Here is a 26,806-nt window from a genome sequence, read left to right on the forward strand (position 1 = left end):
ACGGCACATAACAACAATAAGATAACCATCAACAGTCGGAGCTCAGGCTCGCTGTCTCCTTAGGAATGAACATGAACAGAATGTGGCCTGAACCACGGCTTCCCCTTTCCTAGGCCCGTCCCACCCCATCTACTCACCTCGCAGGTTTCGGATGAAGTCTTCCAGCATCATCTTCCGGTCAGGCTTAATGTTGGGGCTGTACATGTCGGTGTTGAGGAGGATGATGGCAAAGGCGAGGATGAAGATGGTGTCAGGGTTGTGGAATTGCTGCACTACCTCAGGGTTGCACATGCAGTAGCGCTGGCTGTGACGGGGAGACACAGATCAGGGTGCTGAGATCCCCTCCTTCTGCCCCTCTTCCACACTCCAGCAATGGGGAGGGGCCTATCCTGGGAAGACTCTTACCACAATCTAAATATGGTCACGATTGCTTGGCCCCTACTCTGGTCAAGGCTGTCCTTCACTAACAGGACCAGGCTGGTTTCACACACTCCAAGTCCCCCAGGGACCAGCCCCGCCCAGAGGAGATGCTCAATTCAGGTTTGCTGGTTGACATGGATGGGTGAGATATAAAACAGACTTGCAGGCCTGTCTAAGGCAGCTGCCAGCGCTGAGAAGTCTCTGTCTCTTTTCTTTCTTCCTTCCTTTCTATCCAGCACACCCCTGTCACTTACTCCAAGAGGGGTTCATTCTCCCCATTCCTCAGGTGACCCTCTGTTATATTCCCTATCCCTCAAGCTCACAGCAGCTCTGTTCACCCCCCAAACAATCGCCACACCGCAGACATGTGTTCGGGGTGTGTGAGGGGAGTGGAGCTTGCTGGGTGGAGGGGCCCTACCTGAAGGCCTCGATGAGCCGCTCCACCTTCTGGGCCTCCCCCTGCACCCGGATGTGGGCCTGGAACTTCCGCAGGGCCTCATCCAGCTCCATGTTGGAGAAGTCCATCTCGTCCACCACGCAGCTGAGGCCAGGTGAAGAGAGACGGGGTCATGAAGAAAGGTCACCTCCCTAAATCTCCCCAAACCCACCAAGGCTGGAGAGAAAGGTGTGGCTTCCCAAAGGCGGGGATGCCCCCATGCTGGTGGTGGAGGCAATACTTGAGCTCTGGAGCCAGAGGAGGGAACAGGAGCAGAACCATCTTACTCCGGCCTCCTGTGCCTCACTTCCTCCTTTCGGGCTCTCACTTTAGTCCCCTAAGAAAACACACTTGTACACTTTGTCTCACCTAATACAATAACCCTGCAAAGGCAGACAGCTCGCCATTTCACAGCTAGCATCACCACTTCACAGTTAAAAAACAGAGGTCCACAGAGTCTAGCAGATTGCCTAAAGTCACAGAGCTGGAGGAGGCTGAACACATATCTTGTGTCAAAGAAAGGTTTAAAAATGGAAAAAGTCGAGTTCACGCTCCTATTCTCTCAAAGATTTGGAAGAAGCCTGTATTCTTTCCTAGTTTAACCTGAAGTTTCTCATTTGGGTTTCTAGGGAATATCTCCTGTATGCCCCATCCCAGTTCAGCCTTAGATACAGTGACAAACGTGCCAAACATCCTAAGTCCTCCATTCATCCAACAGCCTCCCTCGCTAACTAGTCCTCTGTTGTCAGGGAAGGCTAGAGGAGCACGGAGGCCTCAGGAGAGTATATGACAAATCTGGCTTCATGAAGGAAGGGATGGTGTAACAAAGAGGGCTGAGAGCTGGGATTTCTCCCCTTTCACATCCACACTGACTTCCAATCTTCTCTCACCTTATAGTGAGGCCCACACTGTCCACTAGAGGGTGGACAGCTCCAAGCACGGTTCCCCAGGGAGGACCGCTACGTTGACCTGCCAAAGTATTACAAAACTGAGGGGTAGGTACCCATCCCCTATCTGCGTCCTCCAACCCATGTGAAGGACAAGAGCTGGATCATGTGCATGGCTGTGATCCCAGCATTTAGCTTAATGTGCAGTACGCTGATGGGGTTTGGAAAAAGTGTTTCCTGAGTGAGAGGCCATCACCTGCCTCATGGCCCCTCTGTCTCCATGTTAGGCCTGCTGCCCTACAGGATTCAGAGATCACTCCTCAGTCCTGGTTGTGAGGTCAGTATTTAGGAGAAAGCAAGGGAAGACTCCATGGGGTGATGGTCTGCGGCTTGGTGTTCAGAGGACTCTATCCCACTTCACTCCTTTCAGGGTGAACAAGGAGAGCTCACTGCAGACTCCAGGAGGGTCATGGCCATCTTCATGCCAGGAGCTCCTCCAAGCTCAGCCTCTTTGAGGCTTGTCTGCCTGGCATGACAAATGAAAAACAACAGCCAAAAAAAACAGGGCTAGGAGGTGGTCACCAGGAAGAATTTTGCCCAAGTCCAAGAACTAGTGATACCAATGTGTAGAGAGAGACAGAGGACTAAAAGCTTCCAGGCTGAGGGAGAGGCCACTCCACCTTCTGCCTCTGGATCTGGGCAGCCCTTGTTACCTCCACCCTGCACCTTGCTCAGCTGGAACGTAAGCTCCAAGGCATCGTGTGACCTACATCTGTGCGTCCTCATTGTCTGTCAATGGTATGAATCAAGGATGACTGAGCCGTTTAGGGCACTGTCTTGGGGCTGGTAACCCAGCAGGATGTGCCCAATGGGGACAGAAGGAAGGAAATTTGGTGAAGGTGAACCAGTGTGGTCACACAGCAAAGAGAGCAAGGGCTAAGGCCAGGGAGCCAGAGAGAGTGATAGCGTCAAATGGGAGGGAAGAGAGAACAAGAAGGGAAAGAAGACACAAGGAGAGAGAGAGGGGCGAGGAGGGAAAGTAGAGGAAGGGAGACAGAGAAACCAGCCTACAGGTAGAAATAGAGACACAGGGAGAGGGCAGCGAACAAAACAGAGACAGAGGGAGGGAAAGGGAGAGGCACTGTTACAGACAGACAAGAGAAACAAGACGGAGATGAATCTGAGGCAGATACGCTCATGAAGAGATTTGACATGAGAAAAACACCTTGGACTAGGATGGGTAGGGCAGAGGGGCCTGGGGATGAAGTACTGTCACATTGCACCCTCTTACTCCAAAATCCCCACTCTTAAGGAGTCAAGTCAAGGAGGAGAGTAGGCGGCCTCTTGGAGGACCCCTTGGTTCCTTCGATCTGGCCTCCAGTTGCCTCCACAAGACTGTGTGCATCACCCTCTATGTCTGCCCCTTCTCCCCACTGACCCTTGAGCCTGAGGTGCTGACACCCTGCTTCCCTCACCTGTGTCCTCTCCAAGGCTTATCATGATGCATTTTTGTCTAGTGTTCTGGATAAGGCCTCACCCCACGAGGTTGGAGGGTGTTTGGGGAGGCCTGGGAGCTTGGGAAAGGTGGCACAAGGAGGCAGCGGGAGCAGCTGGAAGAGGGTGGGATCTGCTCAGCCAAGCATGATGGCCTAGTTTCCAGCTCTTCACTCAGGTGACATGCAGCCCTCTCGTTCACTTGCTCACGCAATGCTGCAGCTAAAAGCTCTAGTAATGAGCCAAGAGCCCAAGAGCCAAGGACCAGGACGGGAGCCACAGCCAGGTGGAACCACGGGTCCACAGAACAGGAGCAAAGGCAAAATCAATCACTGCCCACAGAATGTGCTGGAGGATGCCAGGGGGAATATACGAGGGCCATGGAGCTGGAGGGTTCAGTATCAAACATCTTCCAGTATGTATCCCAAGGCCTCCACCTTAAAGAGACAAGGGACGTTTGCTAAAATGCACTTCTCTGGACCTCACCCCAGATTTACCAAGTTAGATCCTTGGAGGCAGAGCTGGGGATCAGCATTCTTAACAAGCTCTTCAGATGATCCTTAAATATGAACACTAACGACTGGTTTGAGTGTAGGGTGAGAGAGACTATGACCCATGTGGAGACTTTAAAATTGTAAGTCCAGCAATTACAGGGTCCACAGGGACCTGTGTCCTCCCCCATGGCTATAAGGGATCCTTCTGGTTGAGAATAAGAGGGAGGGAGGGGTGATGGTATGAAAAAACTCCCCTCCCCATTTCCTGTCTCCCACTCTGCAATTGCCACCATGCACTAGCATTTGGCAGGGAGCTGGAGGACTGACAGTCTCTAGAGGAGACCACACGAAGTGACCCCTCAGCAGTCCCCTACTCAGACATCTCTGCAGAGAGCCACGCTCCACTGTGAAGGCGCTGCAGATGCTCTGGAAAGGCCCAGGACTGCAGGAGCACGTCCGCCGGGCTTTGAACACACCTCGCATGGTGCCTGGCTGTCAATGATCTCCTTCCTGGTGGGGTCTGTGTCCTCTTGGAGAAGAAGGTTGCGATGAGGTTGCCCCCTCCATCAGTAAGGCTGCTTCTAGCCTCTACCTCGGAGGTCTCCATCCTCTCAGGCTGTTACCCACTGCAAGGACCAAGGTCACCTGGGACTTACACACAACCCTCATCCTCCTTCCCAGCATGAGTCACTCCCAAAGGATAAGCCTCGGCCTTCCGCATAAGCTTCATCTACACTTTTCCTAGTCTCCCAACTCTCTCTTCCTCTCTCATTATCGCTTCTCTTTCTCTACCATATCTTCCAACACTTAAAGAGGCTTCTTATTGTTAGGTGCTGTCAAATTGACTACAACTCACAACAAGTCTATGAAAAATGCATTAGAAGTTTGCCCTACCCTGCACTATCCTTAGAGATCCTTGGGTGGCACAAATTATTTGCTCTCAGCTACTAACTACCCAGAAGTGCCAGAGAAGAAAGGCCTGGCAATCTGGTTTGATAAGGACCACAGCTAAGAAAACTCTAAAGATTGCAGTTCTACTTTGTAGCATATAAGGTCACCATGAGTTGGAATCAACCCAATGGCAACAGTTTTTTTGTTTTTACCAGCATTTGAAACCTTTCCCCTTTCATCCCTCTTTGCCTGGAATCTGTGTGGGGAGCAAACTGTTGACGGTTTACTAAATTCATCTGTCTGTCACTTTGACTCAAGATAGCCAGCCACCACCCTGGACATCTCTAGCGTTCCTAGCTGGCATCTTCTCTGTAAGATGAAAAACATCACGCAGATCCCAGTGATTTTTCTCTGGTGTATAATCTCCCCATTTCACTGTAGGCAAAAATGAAATTCAATCCCATGATCCCAAACCTAGGAAGAACAGGTTTTATGATTCCTGGTCTTGCAAGGTCTCAGCTTCTAGCTGGGTCCGCTCTCAAACATGCCCTCTCCACTTCAGCTCTGTAGGTGGTAGCTCTCCTGCGTCACCCACTCATCTCTGCGGGTGCCCTCTGTGGGTGGCAGCTCCCTCTGAGTCCTCATTTACTGACTTTTGCTCTTAGGGCTTCACTAAGTGTGCAGTGACTTAATGATCTCAATTCTGTTCAATATGAGCCACCGCCCCATTATTTTTCTTATAGAGGAGGAAAGGAAAGCTCAGGGGAGCCAGCCCTGCTGGGGGATTGCATGCGCTGCATTTCTAGCTGACTGGGTCAGGCAAGCCCGCCCACACTCTGCTGCTCCTGCTGCTCCAGGCAGGTGCTCATGATACTCTGGGGGTGGAGGTGAGGGCACCTAACTTGCCCAGATTCGCGAAGGCGGCCTGTGAGGGACCAAAGGACAGTCAGACGCAGTCACAGACGTGCAGCTATGAGTGTAGTCACTAGGCTGTCTGCAATCAGCACAGAAGTTTTCTGACTCCCTACAGATTCTGAGCTGGCCTAAGAGAGCAAAGGTGCATTAAGGGGCATCTCCCCCCTTCCTACCTTCCCTTTCTTGTGCTTTTGCTGACTCCTGGCTGGCTTTCTTTCCATATACATGCATTAAGGGCCTCCTGTGTGCAAGGCACTATGCTAGGGAATAGGTCTAAGTGGCAAGTGACACAAGTACAGTGTCTATCCTGATAGAAGAGACAAATATTACACGTTGTTGTTATGTGCTATAAAGTCGCCTGCGACTTATAGCAACCCTATGTACAATAGTTCTATCCCTGCCCTATCCTGAACCAGTCTCAGTATCTCTGACACACCTATTCCCATTACCCCGTTTACTGTGTCACTCCATCTCATCCAGGGCCTCCCTCTCCTGCACTGTCCCTCCACCTTTCCAAGCATGGTGCCACTCTCCAAGAACTGGCCCCTCCCAGCAACATCCCAAAAAGTATGTGACACAGAGCTTCAAAATCCTTGGTTCCAAAGAGCAACTTGGTTTCACCTCTCCTAGGACAGACCTATTTATTTGTTCTCTTGGTGGTCCATAGTATGTTCAATACTCTTCTTCAGTACAACAACTTAAAGACATTGATTCATCTATCTCCTTAGTCATTGTCCAGCTCTCTGATGTATAGCAAGTAATTGCGAAGACCATGATTTGGATCAGGTGCACCTTAGTCTCTAGACTGACATTGTTACTCTTCAGCACTCAGTAGAGGTCACTAACAGCAGATATTCGTAACACAATTTGTCTTTTGATTTTCTGACTGCTGGTACCAAGAGTGTTAATTGTAGAACCAAGCAAGCTGAAATAGTTATTAATCTCAACCTCTTTCCCATCTATTATGACGCTGCCAATTGACCCAGTGGTGAGACTCTTTGTTTTCTTGATGTTGAGCTTCAATTCATATTGAAGGCCACAGTCCTTTACCTTCTGCAGCAAATGCTTTATGTCCTCCTCAGTTTCAGCAAGCAGGGTTGTATCATCTGCATTATGCAGGTTATTATTGAATCTTCTTCCAGTCCTGATGTCATATTCCTCCTCAAAAATTCCAGTCACCTGAATGATCTGTTCCACATATAGATTGAAAAGGTATGGAGACAGGATGCATCCCAGACATACATCTTTCCTAACTGTGAACCATGCAGTGTTTCCTTACTCTGTTCTGATGACTGCTTCCTGGTCCAAGTGTAGGTTTCGCATAGCACAGTCAAGTGTTCGGGATTCCTATTCTTCTCAAGGTTAGCCACAATTTGTAATCCACACAGTTACATTCCTTTGCATAGTCAATGAAACACAGGTAGATATTTCTCTAGTACTCTGCTTTCAGCTAAGATCCATCTCACATAGCTATCATGTCCCTAGTGCAACAGCCTCTTCTAACCCCAGCTTGTACTTTTGGCAGTTCTTTGTTGATGTGCTGTTTCAGTCGTCTTTGGATAATCTTCAGCATGATTTTCCTTGAGTATGATATTAGTAATATTGCTCAATAATTTCCACATTCTGTTGAATCATCTTTTTTTGGGAATGGGAATAAATATGGATCTCTTCCAGTCAGATGACCAGGTGGTTGTCCTCCAGATTTCTTGGCACAATCTGGTGAGCACATCCAGGGCTATAAATATGTCGGTATTCCACTAATTCCTGGGGCCTTGTTTTTGCCAATTCCTTCAGACCAGCTTGAACTTCCTCTTTCATCACTATTGCCCCTTGGTCATATGTTATTTCATTAAATTCTTCTATGTCAGCCAATTCTTTTTGATTCAGGGACTTTGTATACTCCTTCCACTTATTTTGATACTTCCTGGATCATTCAATATTCTGCCCATAACATCCTTAAGTATTGCAGCTCGAGGCTTGAATTTGTTCTTCCACTCCTTCAGCTTAAGAAATGCTGAATGAGTTTGTGCCTTTTATCTTTCCAACTCCAGCTTTTTGCACATTTTATTATAATACTTTGCTTTGTCTTCCTGAGATGTCTTTTGAAATTTTCTGCTCAGCTCCTTAACATCTTGATTTCTTTCCTTTGCTTTGGCTTCTTGGCACTCTAGTATAATAGTCACAGTCTCTTCTGATACCTAACCATCTTAGTCTTTTCTTGTTCCTCTTTGTACATGCACAGTCAAATCATTTCATTAAATTTTGAAAAATCCTGTTAAGAGAAAGGCCAGGGTTTCATGAGAAGACATAGACTGTCTTTTATGTATTATATATTGATGTGTCCAGAAAGGAGACATGAAAGATGCGTAGGAGTTGACTGAAGGGAGGAAGGGGTGAGGAAGGGCCTTCCAGCAAAGGGAAAAGCACATGGAAATGCCCTGTGCTAGGGAAGAACTTTCAAGTGTTGGTGTGAATTATTGAATATCTTGAGGACTACCAAAAGAATAAATAAATCTGTCTTCGAAGAAGCACACCCAGAATGCTCCTAGAGGCAAAGAGAGTAAGGCTCTGTCTCATATATTTTGGTTAAGTTGTTAGAAGGTGTCAGTTCTTAAAAAAAAGATGACATGCAGGTAAAAATGGAAGGTCAGAGAAAGAGAGGAAGACACTCGAGGAGATGGGCTGACACAGTGACTGCAACAATGGGCTGGAGGCCAGCAGGGACCGTGAAGATGGTGCAGGAGCAAAGATTTGATCTGCTCATAGGACCTCTGAGAGTCACAGTCTATAACAACAGCAACAACAACAGAGGGTGACGATGAAGCTGCCGTGCAGAGAGGGAGGGAAAGAACAAGGACTAAGAGTTGTGATGCCAAGGGGGTTACTAGGGGCTTGATCAGTTAGAGCTTGGTGGTCATGAGAAAGATTTGGGAGTTTTCTCTTCAATGCCGCATGAAACCGTACAAAGGGATAATCAGAGGAGTGATATTATCTTGCTTGTTTCAAAAAAGGTTTTTCTGGTTGTCGAGGGAAGAATGAACGGGATAGAGAGGCAAGAACAAAGCAGGGGATCAGGTCCAAGCTAGAGATGATGGGGTGTGGGTTTAGGGGAGATGCAGAGGAGATAAATTGTGGAGATAGATTATTTAAGATACATTTTAGAAAAAGAACTGATGGGGTGAGATGATGAAAAAGAGGAGTTAATGACAAGGTCAGATCTCTGACTTGAGCATCTGGTGAACTGGTAATATTTACTGAGATGAGTGGTCACATGTGCTGGGGAGAAATCAAGACTTTAGTTTTAGACATGTTACATTGGAGATTTTCTTTCAAATACTATTAATTTCTTGTTCCCTTGCAAAGCATTCTCATTTGCACACAAAGTCTTGCCTTTTTCCTTTTTCACATGTTAAAATTCCACCTTGACCCTACTGCCTTCTAGCCCCTATTCCAAGAAGACCTCTCTACTCATGCTGTCTCTATTTCCTCATTTCCATTTGCTTTCCAGCCAATTTCAGTCCATTAAGATTCCCATTAAAACTCTTGTCGAGGCCACCGGTGGCCCCTGTGTTGCTAAACCCAATGACCTCTCTTCTGTCCTGGCCTCTTGGCGTTAGCAACATAGTTACTCACACCTTGTTTGAAACTACTCCTCTCTAGAAGTTTCTATCACACCACCCTCCCTGCAATTGACTGTTCCTGCCTCTTCCACGTGACCTCCAACTTAGAGCTGGACACGTGGCCCCTTCTCCATTTTAACCACCTCTCTCTAGGCTACCTCACCCATCCCGGTGTCGCTACATGCCATCTGCAAACTGACAGCTCTTCAGTTTTTATCTCTGCCCGTAGGTTTGCCCTCATTATATTGCCGTTACTGTTTTGTACTGTAGAGATGGAACTGACCCATAGCTGACCCCCAGCAGGTTTTCAGAGGCAGTAATCACATGGGAGGAGACTGCCCATCCTTCTCCCACGGAGCAGCTGGTGGCCTAGGACTGTGTGCCTTTGGGTCTGCAGCACAGTTTCTTGCCACTAGGCAACCAGAGCTCCCTAAGCCACACGAGCTTGGTTGATTTATGTTGTTTATAAAAGACCACATTAATGGTGCAACTAAGTGCTAAGGGCTTATGAAAACCATCAACTCTGCATTTGACTGGAACTTGACACTTAGGAGTTCTGGCTTGCTGAAATCACCTGGGCTACGCTGGTGAAAATGCCAGTAACTAGGGAATAGTCACAAGATCATAACTTGCAGGCAAACCAGGTTGCATATATTTGTGGTTTATTTGGTATTTGATGGATTAACTTGTTCTGAGTAAATATTTGGCAATGTCCAGTTAGATAAATTCTTCAGATGAAGTGTTCCTAAACCTTGTATCTCCCTCGCTTAAAACAGAAAACGCATGCATGTTTATTTTGCATAATTTCCTCTAGTGGGCCTGCAGCACAAACATGCATATGCAGAGGCTGCGTATTCTGAAGCCTCGTCAGCCCAGGAGGCTGTTTACTAGGATCAGCCACCTCTACTCTTCTCCCACGAATCACCAGGTCCCTGGCTTCTCTGTGGCTCTGCCTGCTTCTCGCCTCTCCATGGCCCCTACTGAGGTTCAGACCTTAGACACTTTGCCCCAGGACTGCTGCCACAACATCCCCCTAACCTTGCCTGCAAACCATCTTCCATCTCCTCCAGCACCATCCTTCTAGGACACTCATTTGGTCCTGGCACTCACTCCTCTGCTTATGTTTCTCCAAGGGCTCCCTATCACCCCAGTGTGAAAAGCCAAGTTCCCAAGAAAACAAGCACAGCTTTGTTAGCTTCTCCAGTTTCTCTTGCTCCTCCCCTACACTGGCTTCACCTCTCCGGAGCCTCCTAATAAGTCTTTTGCTCCTCTTTCCATGCTTTTGCACACACTGTTCTTTCCTCCTGCTGTCCCATCCCAGTCCCAACCTTACAGGTCTCTGGTTTAGTTACTGACCTCTCAAGGTGTCTTCCCCAGCCTCCGCTGCACCACGGACACGCCCTTCCCTGTTGTATTTCTCTCTGTGTCATGACATTTGCCTAGCTCTAATGGCTTGGTGGTAAGGAACTGGGCTGCTAATTCAAAGGTGCTTTCAGTTTGAATCCACCAGCTGCTTAGCAGGAGAAAGATACGCAGTCTCCTCCTGTGCACTGAACTGCCTCTGAAAATCCGACTGCAATGTCAGCTATGGGTCAGTTCCTCCTCACTGCTACCCAACAATAGCTTCGTTAGGCTGTAGGACGTGGCAGTTCTTCTCACCTCTGCATCCCTGGTAGATACATGCACTCAGTGAATACTTGTAGATGAATGGATGAGTGAGAGACCAATTAAGTGAATGAACAGGAGCTGAGGCATGCTGTCAGTGGGGGAAGCAACCACAGTGGGCTGCACCTTCGGTTGCTCGGCCCCATGGACTGGGATTGCTCCACCTGCTTTGCTCAGATCCCCTGGTATTCCCCTGGTCCCCGGACACAGCTGCCCTGTGCTCTGTGGAGACGGTCCCTGTGGCTTGCAGAGGTGCGTGTACAGTGCTCATGCTTGCTTCCTCCTCCAGCTGCAAACACAAGTGAGGGAGTGATGAGAACTGGAGCAAACTGGCACTGATTAGACTGCTGCCAACTGAGCATGTCTCAGCCTGTCTGGGGAGGTGCCACTGATCGGCGGGTGAATCCGGAGGTGGGCAGGCTGTGCTCAGACCTCTCTCTTTCTTGCAGGGACCATGGCAAATACCTCGAAAGGGCTGGCGAGACATAAGCACAGATGTTCCCTGCATCTGTATAAACAGGTACAATCTTGCATAAAATTGCTTGTTAACACTGCTCTGTGAGTGGAAGAGGTGTGTGTTTGCAGGTAAATGAGGCGTCCTACACGACTGTGATCAAAATGAATTTCGTCATCTCAACTTTTTTTTTTTAACCAGACTGTCTGGCAGACAAAAGAACTGGTTGCGAGCTGAAAATAGGTAATGACAGCAGCAGGGGTTTTTAATTGGCTGGAAGAAACAGCAAAGATTTGGAAGGTGAGGCCCAAGTGTAGCCCCAGAGGAGGCGAACAAGATGCAGAGGTGGGGTTTGTGCCCCAGGTGGTAGACCCAGCGAGGGTCTCAGGATTAGGATGAAGACCAAGCTGTCCACAATCCCATCATGTAGGAACGCTGCTTTTATTTCTTAAATTCTTGGTTTATACAATTCAATTAAAAAGATCCCCATCTGCCAGGGAGCTATTTTTGTTAGTCGGAACTCAAACCACACTCCACAGAGGTGAAGGGGTTTGTTTTTTTTTTAAAGTTCAATGTGGCTGCAAAAAATAGAGCTGGAGGAAGCTGACTCTTGTGATCTGCCAGTGGTCCTGGAGACAACACAGGGACAAGGACAATTTTATTTGAGGAGCTTCACAAGGGATGGACTTTGGCATCCATAGAACTGAGGTTAAACTCCTCAAACACAGGAGAGCCAGTGAGATTTCTTATGCTGGACATGGAGGAACCCTCAACACTTGTTCTCAAACTTTATCCATCAGAAATCACCTGGTGGTTGTTAATGGTCACGGAGTCTGCTCCAACTGATGGTGACTTTATGTCCCCAGGTTACAAACATCTACCTTCCACGTGCCCTTGTTGTCGTGCACCTTCAAGTCGGAACAGACCCACAGCTGACCCTCCAGCAGGTTTTCAGAGGCAGTTAATCATTGGGGAGGAGACTGCCCATTCCTTCTCCTGCAGAGCAGCTGGTGGATTGGAATTGTATACCTTCAGGATTGCAGCACCGCTTCTTTCCACTAGGGCACCAGAACGTGCCCTTTAATGTTAGGTAAAATTTGCCCTCATTTGGAAAATACTGAACCAGCCCCTACTCACAACAAAGGCTTATCATAATCGCCTTCCCTTGCTGCACTTGCGGCTTTTGAATCATTGAAAAGACCTTTTCTAACATTTAACCAATCCAAAAGCTACTGCCACTGATTCGATTCCAACTCAGAGACCCTGTGTGATAGCAGAGTGCCCTAAAACGTTTCCAAAGGTGTAAATATTATAGTTGGCCACCACACCTACTTCATGTGAAGTGGCCGGTGGGTTTGAACCATTGATATTTCAGTTAATAGCTGAGTGCTTTAACCACTGTGCCTTAGGGCCCCTTCTTAAACTAACATGTCCAACATATTGCCTTTCATCCAGAAATGACACATAGCTGATCCTCCAGTGAATTCTGAGAGGCTGTAAATTGCACAAAAGAACAAATAAATATGTCTTGGAGAAAGAGCAACCAGAGTGCTCTTTGGAGGCAAAGATGATAAAGCTTTGCCTCACATATTTCGGGCATGTTGCTAGGAGGGGCTATTCCTTGCAGAGGGTCATGATGCTCGGAAAGGCAGAGGGTTGACAAAGGAAAAGACCCTCAACCAAGTGGATTGACACAGTGACTGCTGCAATGGGCACTAGTGTGTCAGGAGGTATGAGGATGGTGCATGACAGGACAGGGTTCAGATCTATTGTTCATAGGGTCACTATGTGTCGTACTCGACATGACAGCGCCTAACAACAACAACAAATAGCACAAGAGAAGATTTCCCATCTTTGTCTCTCAGAGCTTCTGGTGGATTTGAACTGCCAAAGAGGTACTACCCCTTATGGGCCACCAGAGCCCCCTTCTTGCACCAAAGTGAGGCTAAATAAGAATCATATGCACTTGTTCTGACTTACTTACAAGTTCAACTTAAGGGCACACTTAGGAATGGATCTCATTTGTAACCAGGGGACTACCTGTGTAATAGGATGAAACACTGGCTAGTCTTACACCATCTCCACTGGTGATTGCTCATAAATAATGTGTATGTTGGTGTGGCTCTTACGGTAATCCATCCCATTGAGGGTTTCCCTTGTTATTGGCTCTCAAATCAACTGGAGGGTCTGTTAAAACATTGCTAGACCCAAACCCAGAGCTTTGGAGTCAGTAGGTCTTGGGAGGAGCCTGAGAATTCTCCTTTCTGCAAGTTTTCAGGTGATGGTGATGCAGCTGATCTGGAGACCAGCTATGTGTTCTATGCCAATCACGGCGAGCACAGAGAGAAGTCAGGCAAGTTTTCACTCTCAGGCACACCCAGGTTGAAACTAGTTTCCAGCCTTTATCTATCTATTCAAGTCACTTAGTCTGTCTGTCTAGGGAGCTCAGATGGTGTAGTCTGTAGAAAGCTGTGCTGCTAACCTAAAGGCCCACACTGCTCCGATGGTTCAAATCCACCAGCCACTTCATGGGAAAGACGCACAGTCTCCTCTTAAGTGGAAACCTGCTGGACAGTCGGCTATCAGTCAGAACCAGCTCGATGGCAGTGAGGAAAGAGAGAAAGAGCCTCAGCTTCCTCGTGTGTAGAATGAGATGACACCTACAATGCACACTTGGTAAAGCTGTAATGAGATTTAACTGAGATAATGTGAGCAAAGTTCTTCGTACATAACAAGGCTTAGAAATGATTGTTTTTATTATGTACCTGGAGACCAAGTCTGAGTTGTCATACCAGCTGGGTAAATAATTCAGAGTCTCTTCTAGTTTAAGTGTTAGGAAGACCCTTCCCTTCACCGCCAATTAACTCTGCCTGAAATTCCATAATTACACATTCATCTTTTGACCCTTTAAAATTTACATACACCAGAGAGAGGAAGCAGAATCTAGCTCGGGCCTCTGGAGACTTATGAATCAGTTTCTCAGCTTTGCTTCCCTCCCAGACAAGCAGATCAGAGCAAATAAAAGTACATCAAGGAGTGGGACAGCACCTGAGCCAGCACCATTCCTCTGCTGTTGGCCAGAGCACTAGTCATTTCTTCTCTCTAGAGCTTAGTTTCTGGCTGGATAAAATGAGAAGGTTTAACTAGCTGACCATCTGAGGGGCCATGATCTACGACTGGAGCCTTAAAAGGCCTACAAAAGCATTCAGGCCAATCTGGTCTCAGGGTGAAGCACAGAAGCAGGCTGGTATAGAGAAAAGGCACAGCTATAGAACCAGCCTGTCTGGCTTCACATCTCGGCCACTGATCAGCCCTGCAACTGTGAATACGCTACTTAGCCTCTCTGTTCCTCAGTTCCTTCATCTGGGAAACAGCACAGATTAATAGCACTGGCCTCACAGAATCACTGAGAGGCAGAAAAGATGTTTTCCATGCAAGGTTTGAGGAACTATGCCTCCTGGCCCACAGTCAATGCTGTGTGATCAATGAGCGCTGTCATGATTGCAACTCACGGCCTGCTCCCTCACAGACAGCCCTCCTAATAAAACCTGGGGGAGCATGGCTCCAGGACACTCCCTCTTATAAAGCCCACTGCTGAGAGTGGCCCACTGTAACCACATCTGAGTAGCACACGTGGACTAAGTGAGATCCCTCCAGAGCTGAGCAAAGGCAATGGGTGGCAGGTATGTTCATTTTGAGGGAAGGATGTCTGATTTATATGCAAAACTAACCAAGTCAAAGGGAGTCTCAACTCTTAACTTGTCCAGCTCACACTCCGGGTACCAAGATCTCCACACAGAGGAGTAAAGTGAGTCTTCAATACTCCAGACTTTATTGCTAAGGAGAATCCTTCATCCAGGAGTGGGAAGGGGGACAACAGAGAATGAGAATGAATGAGATAAAGCGTTAAGGCCATAAACACAAAGATGCCACTTTTACAAGAGACTCCCTCTCCCATTACTCTAGATTGTGGCAACAGACAGTTTTCAAAGCTGTGGAAATGGTCCCAGAGTTCATGCCTGCCCTGGTCATCTTTCTGCTCTCCTCCAGACCTATGACGTGAGATCCGGTGGCCTAGTGGGCAAGGAGCTGTGATGCCAATCCACAGGCAGGCGGTTTGAATCCACTAGCTGTTCCTCAGGAGAAATATGGGCCAATTTACAGTCTATTAAATGTGTGCTTTATAGACTCGGAAAGCCCACTGGAGGGTCAACTAGGAGTCAGTTCTGACTCAGCAATGAGTCATTGTTCAGACCTATGAGGTTCTGCCTGGGTCACCTGACCTGCTCTCCCCTTCCTGGTGGAAATCCCTTATGAACAAGAAAACTCTTCTGAGATTACACGTGGCATCCTGGGCAGAACATATCCCAGCAATGAAAGGCCAGTGCCTTCCAGCCTGTTGAGTTTGACAGACAATCTGTCTTCATTTCTAAATGTCCCCTAAGAAGAACAAATCTGTTACACTCTGGCCAACACATTTCCATGGAAATGAAATAATGAAATCTGACTGAAACGTCAAACTCTAATATGCCTCGGAATTTAACAAAGGCTGGAGAAGACACAGTGGAGGGACAGAACACCCAGGAAACTTTCTTCTCACAGCTCAACCCGAAAGCTGCCCCAAAGCTGTTACTGGCATTTTCATAGATGTGATAGATGTTGATGGCATACGCGCGCGTGTGTATGTGAGTGATTCACATCAGAAAAAATCGCTCAGGCCAGAAAAGAGCCTGCTGAATACTGCTCCATCCACTGGCTTTCAAACCTGCTGAAGCGAATATTTCAGAAAGGAAATAGAGCAGAGCCAAATTTTCCAGCCACGTGAAAACGAAAAGGGAGTTGCTTCCAGCCCCAAAGGATTTGAACCCGGGCTGCTGTCTGCTCCCAAGTCAGGGCCTGCCACCACCTTTCTCTTCTTATCTTAGGACATGACTTCTCAGAGCTCATGATGGACCCTAGCGTTAGCAATACACCTTTCCTCATCAAGCCCCCAGCCAGTCCCATCAAGTTCTTGTTTGACGAGCAGAGCTGACTCCAGGTTAGGCCTGAGGTGTTTATGGTTTCCTTGTACGTGTGTATGAACTGGGATGAGGAATGTGGGAAAGTCTGGTACTTTCAAGCAAGATAATAATGGAAATAGCTAACATTTAAAGAAACCTTACAAAGTGCTGGGAGTCTCTGAGTGGCAAAACCAGCTAAGTGCTGGTCTGCTAATTGAAAGGTTGGTGGTTTGAACCCACCTAGAGAGAGGCCTCTTGAGACAAAGAACTGGCAATTTGCTTCTGAAAGGTCACACCCCTAAAAATCCTAGGAGAGCAGTTCTGCTCTACAATACATGAGGTCACCATGACTTGGAATTGACTTGACAGCAACAGTTTTTAAAATTTTGTTTTATAGTCTAGTAGGTGCCAGGCTGGCGCTCCTTGGGAGAAAGGCAATCTCTTCTCATGTGGATTTACAGTCTCTGAAAACCCACTGTAGGATCAGCTATAATTTTTTTTTAAATGTTCTGGGGACTGACTTAAGCACTTTACAGCTCTTTAAATTTTGAAATTATCACCACTTTTAAAATAAGGAAACAGAAGCTGCTTTCTCCGTAAAACAATAGCAAAGCCCGACCTTTCAGTGTTAGCACTGGAATAGGAATGCCCCTTGGAGCTCAGAATGCCTTCGCTCAGATTTGACAGAGCTTAGTGGAAGCAATCCTTCCTGGAATGTATGTCTTCAGTAGAAAGAGGACACAAAGGGATGGCGACATCAGCCTGCAGGAGCGCCAGGTTCTGGAGGCAAATGCCACTGCATCATTGGATGCTCAGACACAGGTCAACAGCCAGTGGATTGCTCCAGTCCTGCCTCCTTCCTTCTTCACAGAGGCCGGGGCACCGGGGGGGGGGGGGGGGAGAGGGGGAGAGAGAGGGGTGCCTCTCTCCTCCCCCTCCTGAAGGTTTTGTTCCCCCCCATTCACCCCCCAGACTCCAATCTTTCTGCTTCTTGTAGAGTGCTGTGGTTTGAGCTGTCTCTGTCTCCAAGGGGATGGGTGATTTATATCCTTTTATTCAGCAAACAGCTTTGTACAGAACGGATGCGACTTGCTGAATGTCACCGGGCGGGGGCAGGGGAGCCGTGCAGAATCCTGATGAAGCCTTCAGGCCTGGGCAAAATGGCAAGGGGCGACTTTATGATTGTATGGTTTTCCCTCGTGGGAGTTGGAAAGGGGCAGCAGCCCTTGGAAGACTCCAGGATGGCTGACTTGCACAGCAGAGAAAGGCTGAGAAGTCTGGCATCAAATTCACCTGCTGGTGCCTACCTCTGCCTGCTTCTCCATCTTCTCTTGACACCTAGCAGGGGGCCCTCTGGAGACACCCCCTGTAGTTAGAGAAGTGAGGCCTCAGGGGAGGAGGGATTCTCTTAGTGGAGCTGAGTCAGTGTGCAGAGGCTATGAGAGCGGGGCCTTCAGAGCCCAAGGGCCTTCATGGTGACAGAACAAAGCGGCGGGACCCATACATCAGCATGAGCAGAGCAATCATCCCTTACCCCGCTCATGCTCTCTTTGCAAGCTCTTCACAATCTCTCCTCCTTGATGTCTGAAGCTCCTTGAGGGCATGAACAATGTCTGTTCACACACACACACTCGAACCCCCCCCCCCCAAGTGCCATGCTCAACTGTTTGTTGAGTGAACAATGAACGGCAGGATTGGGTTACCTAATAAGCAAGATAAGCATGGGCTTACTTACTAATCTGTAGTGAAGAATTTATAATTTTTTTCCACCATATCAAAGCTTTGGCTTCTATGTATGGCCGGTATTTTTCTCTCCCAATGCTACCAAACCTTCTTACAAAATTAAAGCCTCTTTTCAAATTGACATTTCCTGACAGGGATGGAGCTGCTCAGTGAGTACCCTACCCCTGTTGAATGGTGATGGAGTTTGCGCATGAACTCCCAGCCGATTCCTTGGAGGTGCAGGGTTGCTCCTGACAGAGGACAAGCTGTGGACTTGTGGTTTTGGGCAAACGATTCTGCATATAACTCCAGTGGGCAACAAAGCAGTTGGAATGGGAAAGAACACAGATTCATGGACATGGAGGTGACATCGCACAGTTCAGAACTCTCACTCTACAAGTGAGGAAACCTTAAGAAATGGCGTGCCCGTAGTTACACCACACATTCAGAGTAGAGACAGGGTTAGTGAATCTGATCCTTCACTGAGATCCAGCCCTTTCTCCTGCCTCCTCTCACTGGGAGAATTCACTAAGGTGGGAGTCCAGCCCGACCCACTCCAATCCTGGGCTAACTGGGTGACTCCCACTTCGGCGGTTAACCCTGCCTCTCACCCTTCATAGCAGCTGCCTCCACATGCAGCCTGGGGAGCTGAGGGGAAAGGAGGAGAAGGTGAGGGGTGCAGGGGTTGGGAGACGGTGGAGGTGGGATGGTAATTAAGTTTTACTGAACTGCTGAGCACAAGCTGAACCTGAGCCAAAGCCATGGTTTCCTCGTACTCTACATCAGTGTGGACCTGGGCCATTTGGGGGCTGAGGAAGGCAGAAGGGACGAGATGACAGTCTGGAGAATCTGTGTGTGAAGCAGGACAGTCACTCCAGCCCCAGAGCAGAGACAATAGGGGATGTGGGGCAGTGGGCAAGCACAGAGTGAGAAGACCTCTCCACTCTACTGCAAAAAGGGGGCAGACCCCCAAAGCAAAGCAAAGCAAAGGGCACAGGGATGAAAAGGAAGAAAAAGAGAAAAATATACTTTCTTCTCTTTTGCCTTTCCTCCACGTCTTCCTTCTGCACATTCCATACAGTAGACAGAACGCTGGAGGGGAGAGGACACCAGAGGGTGAAGAGGAAAAGGAGCCCAAGAGAGGGAGATGCTGGTTCTTAAACACCAGCATGAGTCAGTCTGAGGCAGGAGCTACCACATAAGAGCCTTCTGGGAATTCCAGGATCCCTCAGACAAATTCAAGCCCTCTTTCTTTGAACTCTATTCAGAATTACACAATCATCTCAGTCAGAAAATTTAGACATGTGTGAGGCTAAAGGGATTTCTGAGGACAAACAGTCTACTTCTCATGCTTCAGACACAGGCCCAAGGAGTAGTGACTTGTCCAAACACAGCACCAAGACCGCTCCCTAAATAGACACCAAGTGTCTGAGCTTTCAGACCAGGACACTGACGGCCTTGCTATCCAGAGTGGACAACTCCTCAAGCCTTCCAACCCAAGGTTAAAGGGAGCCCCAGCCTCAGTCTAGGCAGGTCCTTATTCCTCCTCAGGTCAGCATAAAATAGAGAGGTTTTTCTAGGAGTTTGCACACCAGGAGAAAGCAAGCTCACTAAACATTGCTGACATTCAAACAGAAAGTCGAAGGGCCTAGTGGAAGACAGAATACTAAGAACAAATCAGGGGTTTGAGGAAACAGACTCTTGGAGTCAACTTCATGGGGTCTCACCACCTCTGCCTCCAAGACCTTGCCCTTGAGCCCCAGACCAATGTAACCTCTCAGCTCAGCAGCTCTATACACCGAGTGTGGAGAGATCTAACCCTGCTGCCTGCCTGCTATCTCCCTGCCACTAAAGCTGAGCACTAGGTAGACCCTGAGGAGCCCTCCTCCCCAGTCCATTTGTTGTTGTTTGCCATGGAGTCAGAAGTGATCCATAGATGACTCTCCAAGAGTTTTTTCAGAGACAGTAAATCACACAAGAGGAGACTGCCCTCATCTTTCTCCCACAGAGCAGCTAGTGGATTTGAACTGCATACCTTTGGTATTATAGTACTGCTGCTTACCACTTGGCCACCAGAGCTCCCGCCTCCATTTATTTAGCTTCAGAAAAGTTGTTTTTTGTTTGTGGGGTTTTTTTGTTTGTTTTTTTTAGTGTTTTGGGGGGGGGGTGTTTGCTAGACAATTTATATTGTGGATTTATAAAATTACAGTATTTTCATTCTCTATGACGCCTCAGTCTAACCCTTTCTTTCTTGTGCCCCATGTTTCTGGTGGTGGCTAATGAGAAAACATTGGAGGCAGGAGTGGCATCCACTTCCCAAATAGCTTGCCTCCAGAAAGTCTATGAACTTGAAGAGACAATTAAAGTTATGCAAGTGTATAGGTCTTTGTTCATAAGGTCGCTATGAGCCAACTCGACTCGATGGCACTTAACAACAACAAGGAGAAAACAAATCTTGCTTGGTGAGCACGTAAAGTTGCAGGGCTCTGAGAATCCTGTAGGTGGTGGCTGGCAGAGGCGGTGCTGAGGGGCTAGCCCTTTTCTTTTCAAGCTTTTCTGTTGGAGAGTGGCAGCAAGGCTGGGGGCTTCTTGTTTCCTCTGGTCACACCTTTAGACCTCAGCCTCAAATGGCACCTGGCTCAGGACAGTAGTCAACAGCCTCAAAAAGGCTTTCAAAAGGGAAGCAGGTTCATCAGGACCGCGTGATTGGCTAAAGATGAGGTGATTCCAACTACTGCGGCCAATCAGGAAGCTTGTACGTTGGTGCAAGAATTTAGGGCGATTGCTAAATCTCCTATCTCCTGGACTCCCTTCTCCCTGATTTTTTCTTCCCTGGTAAGAGGGCCCTTAACTTCAAGGAGACTCTGGGAATGAGAGTTGTGGGACATAGGAAGAGGTGGGCCCAGTACCCCCAGAAGCCAGCTAGTGGGGAGCACTCACTCCAGCACGTCGCGGTTGAACGGTTTCTTGCTGTTGCCCAGGAACTCTCCAATCATCTGACGGCTGAGCCCTTTACGCTGGAGGAGGAAATGGGCCACTCCGATGGGGGTGTCCGGGATGAAGCCCCGTGAGATCAGGAACTGGATGCCTTTGTCTGGGTTTCTGGAGAGGCGACGTGGAGACGTGGGGGAAGAAGAAAAGTGCAGAGTGAGACAAAGCCATCTGTAACCTCTTTTCTTCCAGCCCAGGGAAACCCTAGAAGTCCCTAGGATCCCTGGAACGCATTCTCAGGAAGGGCCAGCGTTCATTCCACCCTAGAGGTATCCCTCATAGAGGAACCTCCCAGCAGAGCCTCATTCTGAGACTCCCCAGGGTGGAATGAGGACCACTTCAAAGTGGGAAGAGAGTTCTGACACTAAGCAGAGTGAAAATTCCAGAGCAGGAGGAGGACTGCTGAGGAGTCTCTTCTCCCTCCCAGCTTCACTCCTGTTGGATTTTCCCCTTAGGGTGTGGTGTCCCATCTTCCCCCTTGCCCCCTCAGGCCCTTCCTAACTTCCTGCATTTGTTGTCATAAGTGGTACCCACTTTGGAAGCAGAAGAGAGTACAAGAAATAAAAGTGGGTTCTCCCACCCTCCTCTCTCCTCCCTCCCCGTGGTACTAACTAGACTCCTGCTCTCCTGGTCTACCCTGAGAGCTGAGCCTCTGTTAGGTCAATGCTATGTCTTAAGGGAAATGTACTCTTAAAAATTTGATCGGCAGATCCATGTTTATCCCTGGACTGTTTCTTATTGCCAAGCGAAAAAAGGCACAGACATTGAGGGTAAGCACCTAGAACTTTTTATAGCACATGGCATTTTCAGGACAGCCAAGCATGTGATTGTTTTTCTAGGATTTCATCTTGTATTGTGTTTTAGAAAAGCATCAGCCTAATCTGTATTGGGAAGACCTGGCTTTTCGCTACAGATCATCTGGCAATCACTGTGTTGGGGGATCTGAGTGTCTATGTGAACATTTGGGGATGAATGAGGATAAGTGCGCAGGGGTCTGTGCACACCAAGATAGTAGCCTGGCATAGAAGAGCAATGAATTTGAGGTTGGACAGAGTTTACTTCACCTAACTCTGTCAACTCTTAGCTGTTTAATGGTGTGCTGTTCACCTTATTTGTATGAACCTGTGTTCTTTCCTATAAAATAGTATAATTATACATATTTCTGGGTAAGAAGCCTGTTGAACAATTAAACATTCAGCTGCTAACTGAAAAGGTGGCAATTCAAACCAACCCAGACACTCCTTGGAAGAAAAACCCGGCAATCTGCATCTATAGAGTTTACAGTCGAGACAATGTTGTGGCTGTGCTTCTGCTCCTCACACTGGGTGGCTGTGAGTCAGAATTGTCTCTATATATTGCTGAACGAGATTACAGACAGACACTCTCCATAAGGTGAGCTATACATGGTAGCTATTCCCCCTAGAATGTAAGCTACTTGAGACCATGGGATGTATCTTTCTCATCTTTGTGGCTCGCATGTCCAGCAGTCAGTAACTGTCAGATGAATAAGTAAATGAACACAGATGTGGGCAGGAAGGTTGCCATGTTTTTGGCTCAGCTGTGAGTGGGTGGCAGATGGAGATGAGTACTTCCTGTACTTTTTATTTCCTGGAAAGGACACATACTTCCTTTGCTTGGCACCAGGTGTATACATTCCCGAGTGGTCTGGTTCAAGCTCTGACTCTAAGTTGTAGTAATAACTTGTTTTTCTCATTACTGACTTACTCTCCTTTCTATTTTCTACTTTCTGCTCTCCTCTATCCTCCACCTTGCCTCTCAACCTCACCTCATTCATCCCTTTTGTCATTCTTTTCTTTTCAGTGACCTGATGAGGGAGCTCTGGTAGCCTAGTGGTAAGGAGTTGTTCTGTCAACCCAAAGGCATGTGGTTCAAATTCATCAGGGAGAAAGATGGGCAATCTTCTCTGTTCAATTTACTAATTCTAAAAACCCACTGGAGGGTCAACTGTGAGTCAGTTCCAACTTAAAGGTACATAACAACAACATCTGACCCCCATGATACAATGCTGTGTTTCCCTTAGGATGAACGTTATACAAGTCTTCAGGTCTTTCATTCCTAGGGTTGCTATGAGTCGCCTAGGACTCGATGGCACTTAACAACATAGAGAGAGCTCAGTTGGCCTAGTGGACAGAAAGTGATGCTGCTAAGACAAAGGTGGGTGACTTTAATCCGTGGCCCTCAAGCCTGTTTTTAATTGTTTTTGTTCAAACATTCTTCTAGGTCATATAGCCCTGGTCTGTCCACTTGCTGTACAGAGGTAACTTGTGTTTGCTGTGATGCTGAACACTGTGACACTGATGTGTCAAATGTGATAATGGTCACCCATGGTGGACAGTGTTTTGTGTGCTTCCTGATTAAAACAAGCTTGGAAGCAGGAGTGACATACCCTTCCTAAATAGCTTGCATCCAGAAATCCTATGAACCTGGAGAAACAATGAAAGTTATGCAGGTGTTCAGGTCTTTCATTCACAGGGTCGCTATGAGTCGCCTATGACTCGACGGCACTTAACAAACAACAACAAGAAGAACAGCAACATATTTTCTTTTAAATTCTCTCTCTTTTCAAAACTTTAGCTTCATTTTAAGCACTAGTAGTTGTGAAGCCATGGGTTTGATGTATTGTATTTCCCCTAATACTTCTTAAGAGAAATTTATAGCAATTAAAAATAGAACAGCCAGAAGAGAAATGAGAATGTTCACACACTGTGAAGAATATAACCAATGAAAGCAAACAACTTGTGTAGAAGCTGAGTGGGAACCTAAAGTATAAAACATTCACCGAAAATATAATAAAATGTTTTATATTTTTTTAACATTAGAAATATTATATTAAAAACGTGGCACCCTCAACATCGTCTTAGGGACCAAGGGTGGCACAGATGCTACCTCCTGACACTATGCTTGGTGGATAAACCAAAACCAAACTCAACCCAACATGTAATGCACTGTGCCCTCAGGGCTTCTTGCCTAGTGAATAATAGTTGCCAAAAAGTTTGTAGTTTGCTTCTACATAGTCACAGCTTTAAAAACCCTGTGGAGTGTGCTTGTTGGTCAGACTTAGGTTTGCCCAAGCAACCTTTGGCACAAGTAAAATTCTTTGCCAAGAAAACAAACCCTGTGGAATACAGTTGTACTCTGCAATGTCTGAGTCCTCCGAGAGCAATGGTTGTTTGGTGGTCGGTTCTTAAAGGAAAATTCCCCCACTACCCTTCCTGCCCACCTTCCAGCCTTGGCAGGACTTAGCAGGCCTAATGCTTACTTACATGTTAAAGAGGTTGAGGCCGATGCGGTAGAGCCTCTTGCGCAGGGTGTCGGTGGAGAGCGTGGGTGATTTGCAGCTGGCCGGGTTCTCGCAGTGGTAGCGTGGCAGGCTCAGGATCATGGCCTGCAGGGCCTCCTTGGAGGCGGAGGCTGACACCTCAGAGCTGGACTTAGCAGACTTGGTGGACGTGCTGCTGCTGCTCAGCTGCTCAGAGTTGTCCCCAGCCTCAGCCTCAGCCCCAGTCCCTTTTCCTACATCCCCTATCACTTCTTCCTCCTCTGCATCCTCAGTCACAGCCTTCTCTGCCACCTCCTCAGCTGCCTCGAGCTGGTTGGCGTGCCCTGCTGAACTGGTCCCAGCCTCTGTGCAGAGATCTTCTATGGGTACATCCCCCTGACCCCCTGTGGAGGACTCCTGGCCCCCAGCCTCACCCTGCTCAGCTTTGCCAGTGTCAGGCTCCGAGGTGGCCTGGGAAGTCTGTGCGCCCAGGCAGTTAGCCACGGACACAGCCGTGGAGGAGGAGACAGATATGTTCTGGCTGGCGATCTGCACTGTGACGTCCCGGAAAGCCATCATAAGGGTGCCACTGTGGCTCTGGGGCAGGCCAGTGGCTTCAGTGGTCTCATCCCCTAGCCCTGGGCCGGTGCCCTCAGACTCATGAAGCTCAGCCTCCAAGCCTGATGGCCCAGCACCCGCATGCAGAGCCTGGTGGATTTGGTAAGCGCTGCTCTCCTGCAGAGAGCACATGGTCTTGAGGCTCCAGGTGCTGAGGGCATCATCGATGGACTTGGCCAGGGACTGCACCTGTTCGGTAAAGGAGTCCTCCAGCTCAGTAAGTGTGCCAGCGAAGGTGGGCGGCAGGGAAGGTGAGCGCATTAGGGGCAGCCCTATGAGGCCGTAGCCCTCCATGAGTGCCTTCTCAGCTGCCAGGCTCTCGGCCATGGGGGCCCGCACCTTGCGCAGGGAGATACGCCTTGGTAGGCGGCTCTCCAGGAGTGAGTTGCGGATCTTCTCAAAGTTCTTGCTGAGTTGGTATTGGCGGAAAGCGGTTTGGATGGTGCAAGCAGCGCGCCGGGACACCAAGTGGCCCCCGTACTTGTGTTCTAGCATTTCAATCTGCAACAAAACAGAGGTGCAAAGAGCTCATTGAGGAAGGAGTGTTCAATCCTCCTGCAATGATAAGAGTAATGCATATCAATCAATACTAGGAGTGGCCAGGACAAACTTTGGTCTGTCCCCCCTCCCCCTCCCTCAGAATTCACAGCTGGAAAGGCCTGAGAGGGTGGAGCACTAGCCTGAAAACTATCATGGAAGAAGTCATGTTCTTGACAGATACCAGGTCCTTGGCAAGACTCTAGAAGTGTAAATCACAGGATAAGAGAATCAGAGATTGATGAAGTCCCAAGGGACAGGAAGGAGAGAAAAAGGGGAGGAGAGACACTTTGTTGATGGTATTCAGATATTGCCACTGTGGTAGTGATTTTTTTAAAAAAAGAAATCTTCCTATTAGAGAAGCATGCTGAAGTATTTATAGGTGAAATACATGAGATCTTGTATTTGAATTAAAATGCTCCATCAAAAAAGTAGAAGGGTTAACGGAAATAAGATTAGTAATAAAAATATTGATAAAATAAGGATATTAATAAAATAGTTGGAGCTAGGTGATAGATATTAGAGTTTATTACACTATTCATTCTATTTAGTGTATATTTAAAAATAATACAATCTTAAACAAATGCTTACAAAGAACTACTGCTACTTCAGCTCACCTGCTTTCCCTCCAGCATTCATGTCAGTGCACTGGGACAGTTCCCTGTTCTTGGGAGCATAAGGTCTGGGACTGGGGTTTAATCATCTCCCTCACTCCCTAGTTAGCCTAGGCACAGGCATTATACTCAATAAATGTGAACCGTGTGAAGAGATGGGTAGATGGATGGATAGATGGATGGTTGTTTCAGGAGTGGATTTCTCTCTAAGTCACCATGATCAGTGGTTCCACACTTTAAGACAACTCTGTTCACAACAATGGGAGCTATCCAACCAGAACAGAGCTTGGTTGGTGGGGGTGGCATGTCAGTTGGGGAAATCTCAATATGAGGCCTTAATGTCCATTTTCAAGGCCCTTAAACACCTCATCACCCCCAGTCTGTGTGGTCTTTCCTCTCATTCAGGTTGTTACACACTCAGTTTTTATCTTTTATCATAACTTTCCAGGTGTAGGTGGCCAATAGCATTTAAATGTGTTCCATTTCTGGAAGTGTCTACATTTAAGTAAGGAACAAGGATGATCTTAAGAGAATGGAGTTAGTGGTAGCATTGTGTGTCCTGATTGGTCCTTAGAGAAATTTGGGAAGTGGAAAAGTGTTCTTGGACCATGAAATTATATGTCCTGTACACAGTAATATACTCCACTTACACATAATGTCATACCTAAATTAAGAATCATGATGGATGGGCTAAGACAACTCAAGGCAATAACAGCATCATCACTCCCAGGTACCCCAGGAATCAGAGTGGTGAAGGTTACCACTAAA

The 26,806-nt window shown here is 47.7% G+C and overlaps 1 protein-coding gene across 2 annotated transcripts in view; it reads right to left on the reverse strand.

Moving 5' to 3' along the window:
• Positions 1–26,806, reverse strand: part of IQSEC3 (IQ motif and Sec7 domain 3) — a 170,443-nt gene that overhangs the window by 20,427 nt on the left and 123,210 nt on the right. The window contains exons 4-7 of one of the 2 annotated variants that reach the window (XM_006891331.1): positions 24,274–25,388; positions 20,939–21,100; positions 839–961; positions 138–304 (exon numbers count right to left, since the gene is read on the reverse strand). In XM_006891331.1, the coding sequence (XP_006891393.1) occupies positions 138–304; positions 839–961; positions 20,939–21,100; positions 24,274–25,388 (1,567 nt within the window). Of the gene's footprint in view, positions 1–137; positions 305–838; positions 962–20,938; positions 21,101–24,273; positions 25,389–26,806 lie in introns of those variants that run through there. The other variant, XM_006891332.1, reaches the window with a different exon arrangement.

This window comes from Elephantulus edwardii, unplaced genomic scaffold (genome assembly GCF_000299155.1).
Source record: "Elephantulus edwardii isolate Elephantulus edwardi_28Jun2011 unplaced genomic scaffold, EleEdw1.0 scaffold00096, whole genome shotgun sequence".
Lineage (NCBI taxonomy): Eukaryota > Metazoa > Chordata > Mammalia > Macroscelidea > Macroscelididae > Elephantulus > Elephantulus edwardii.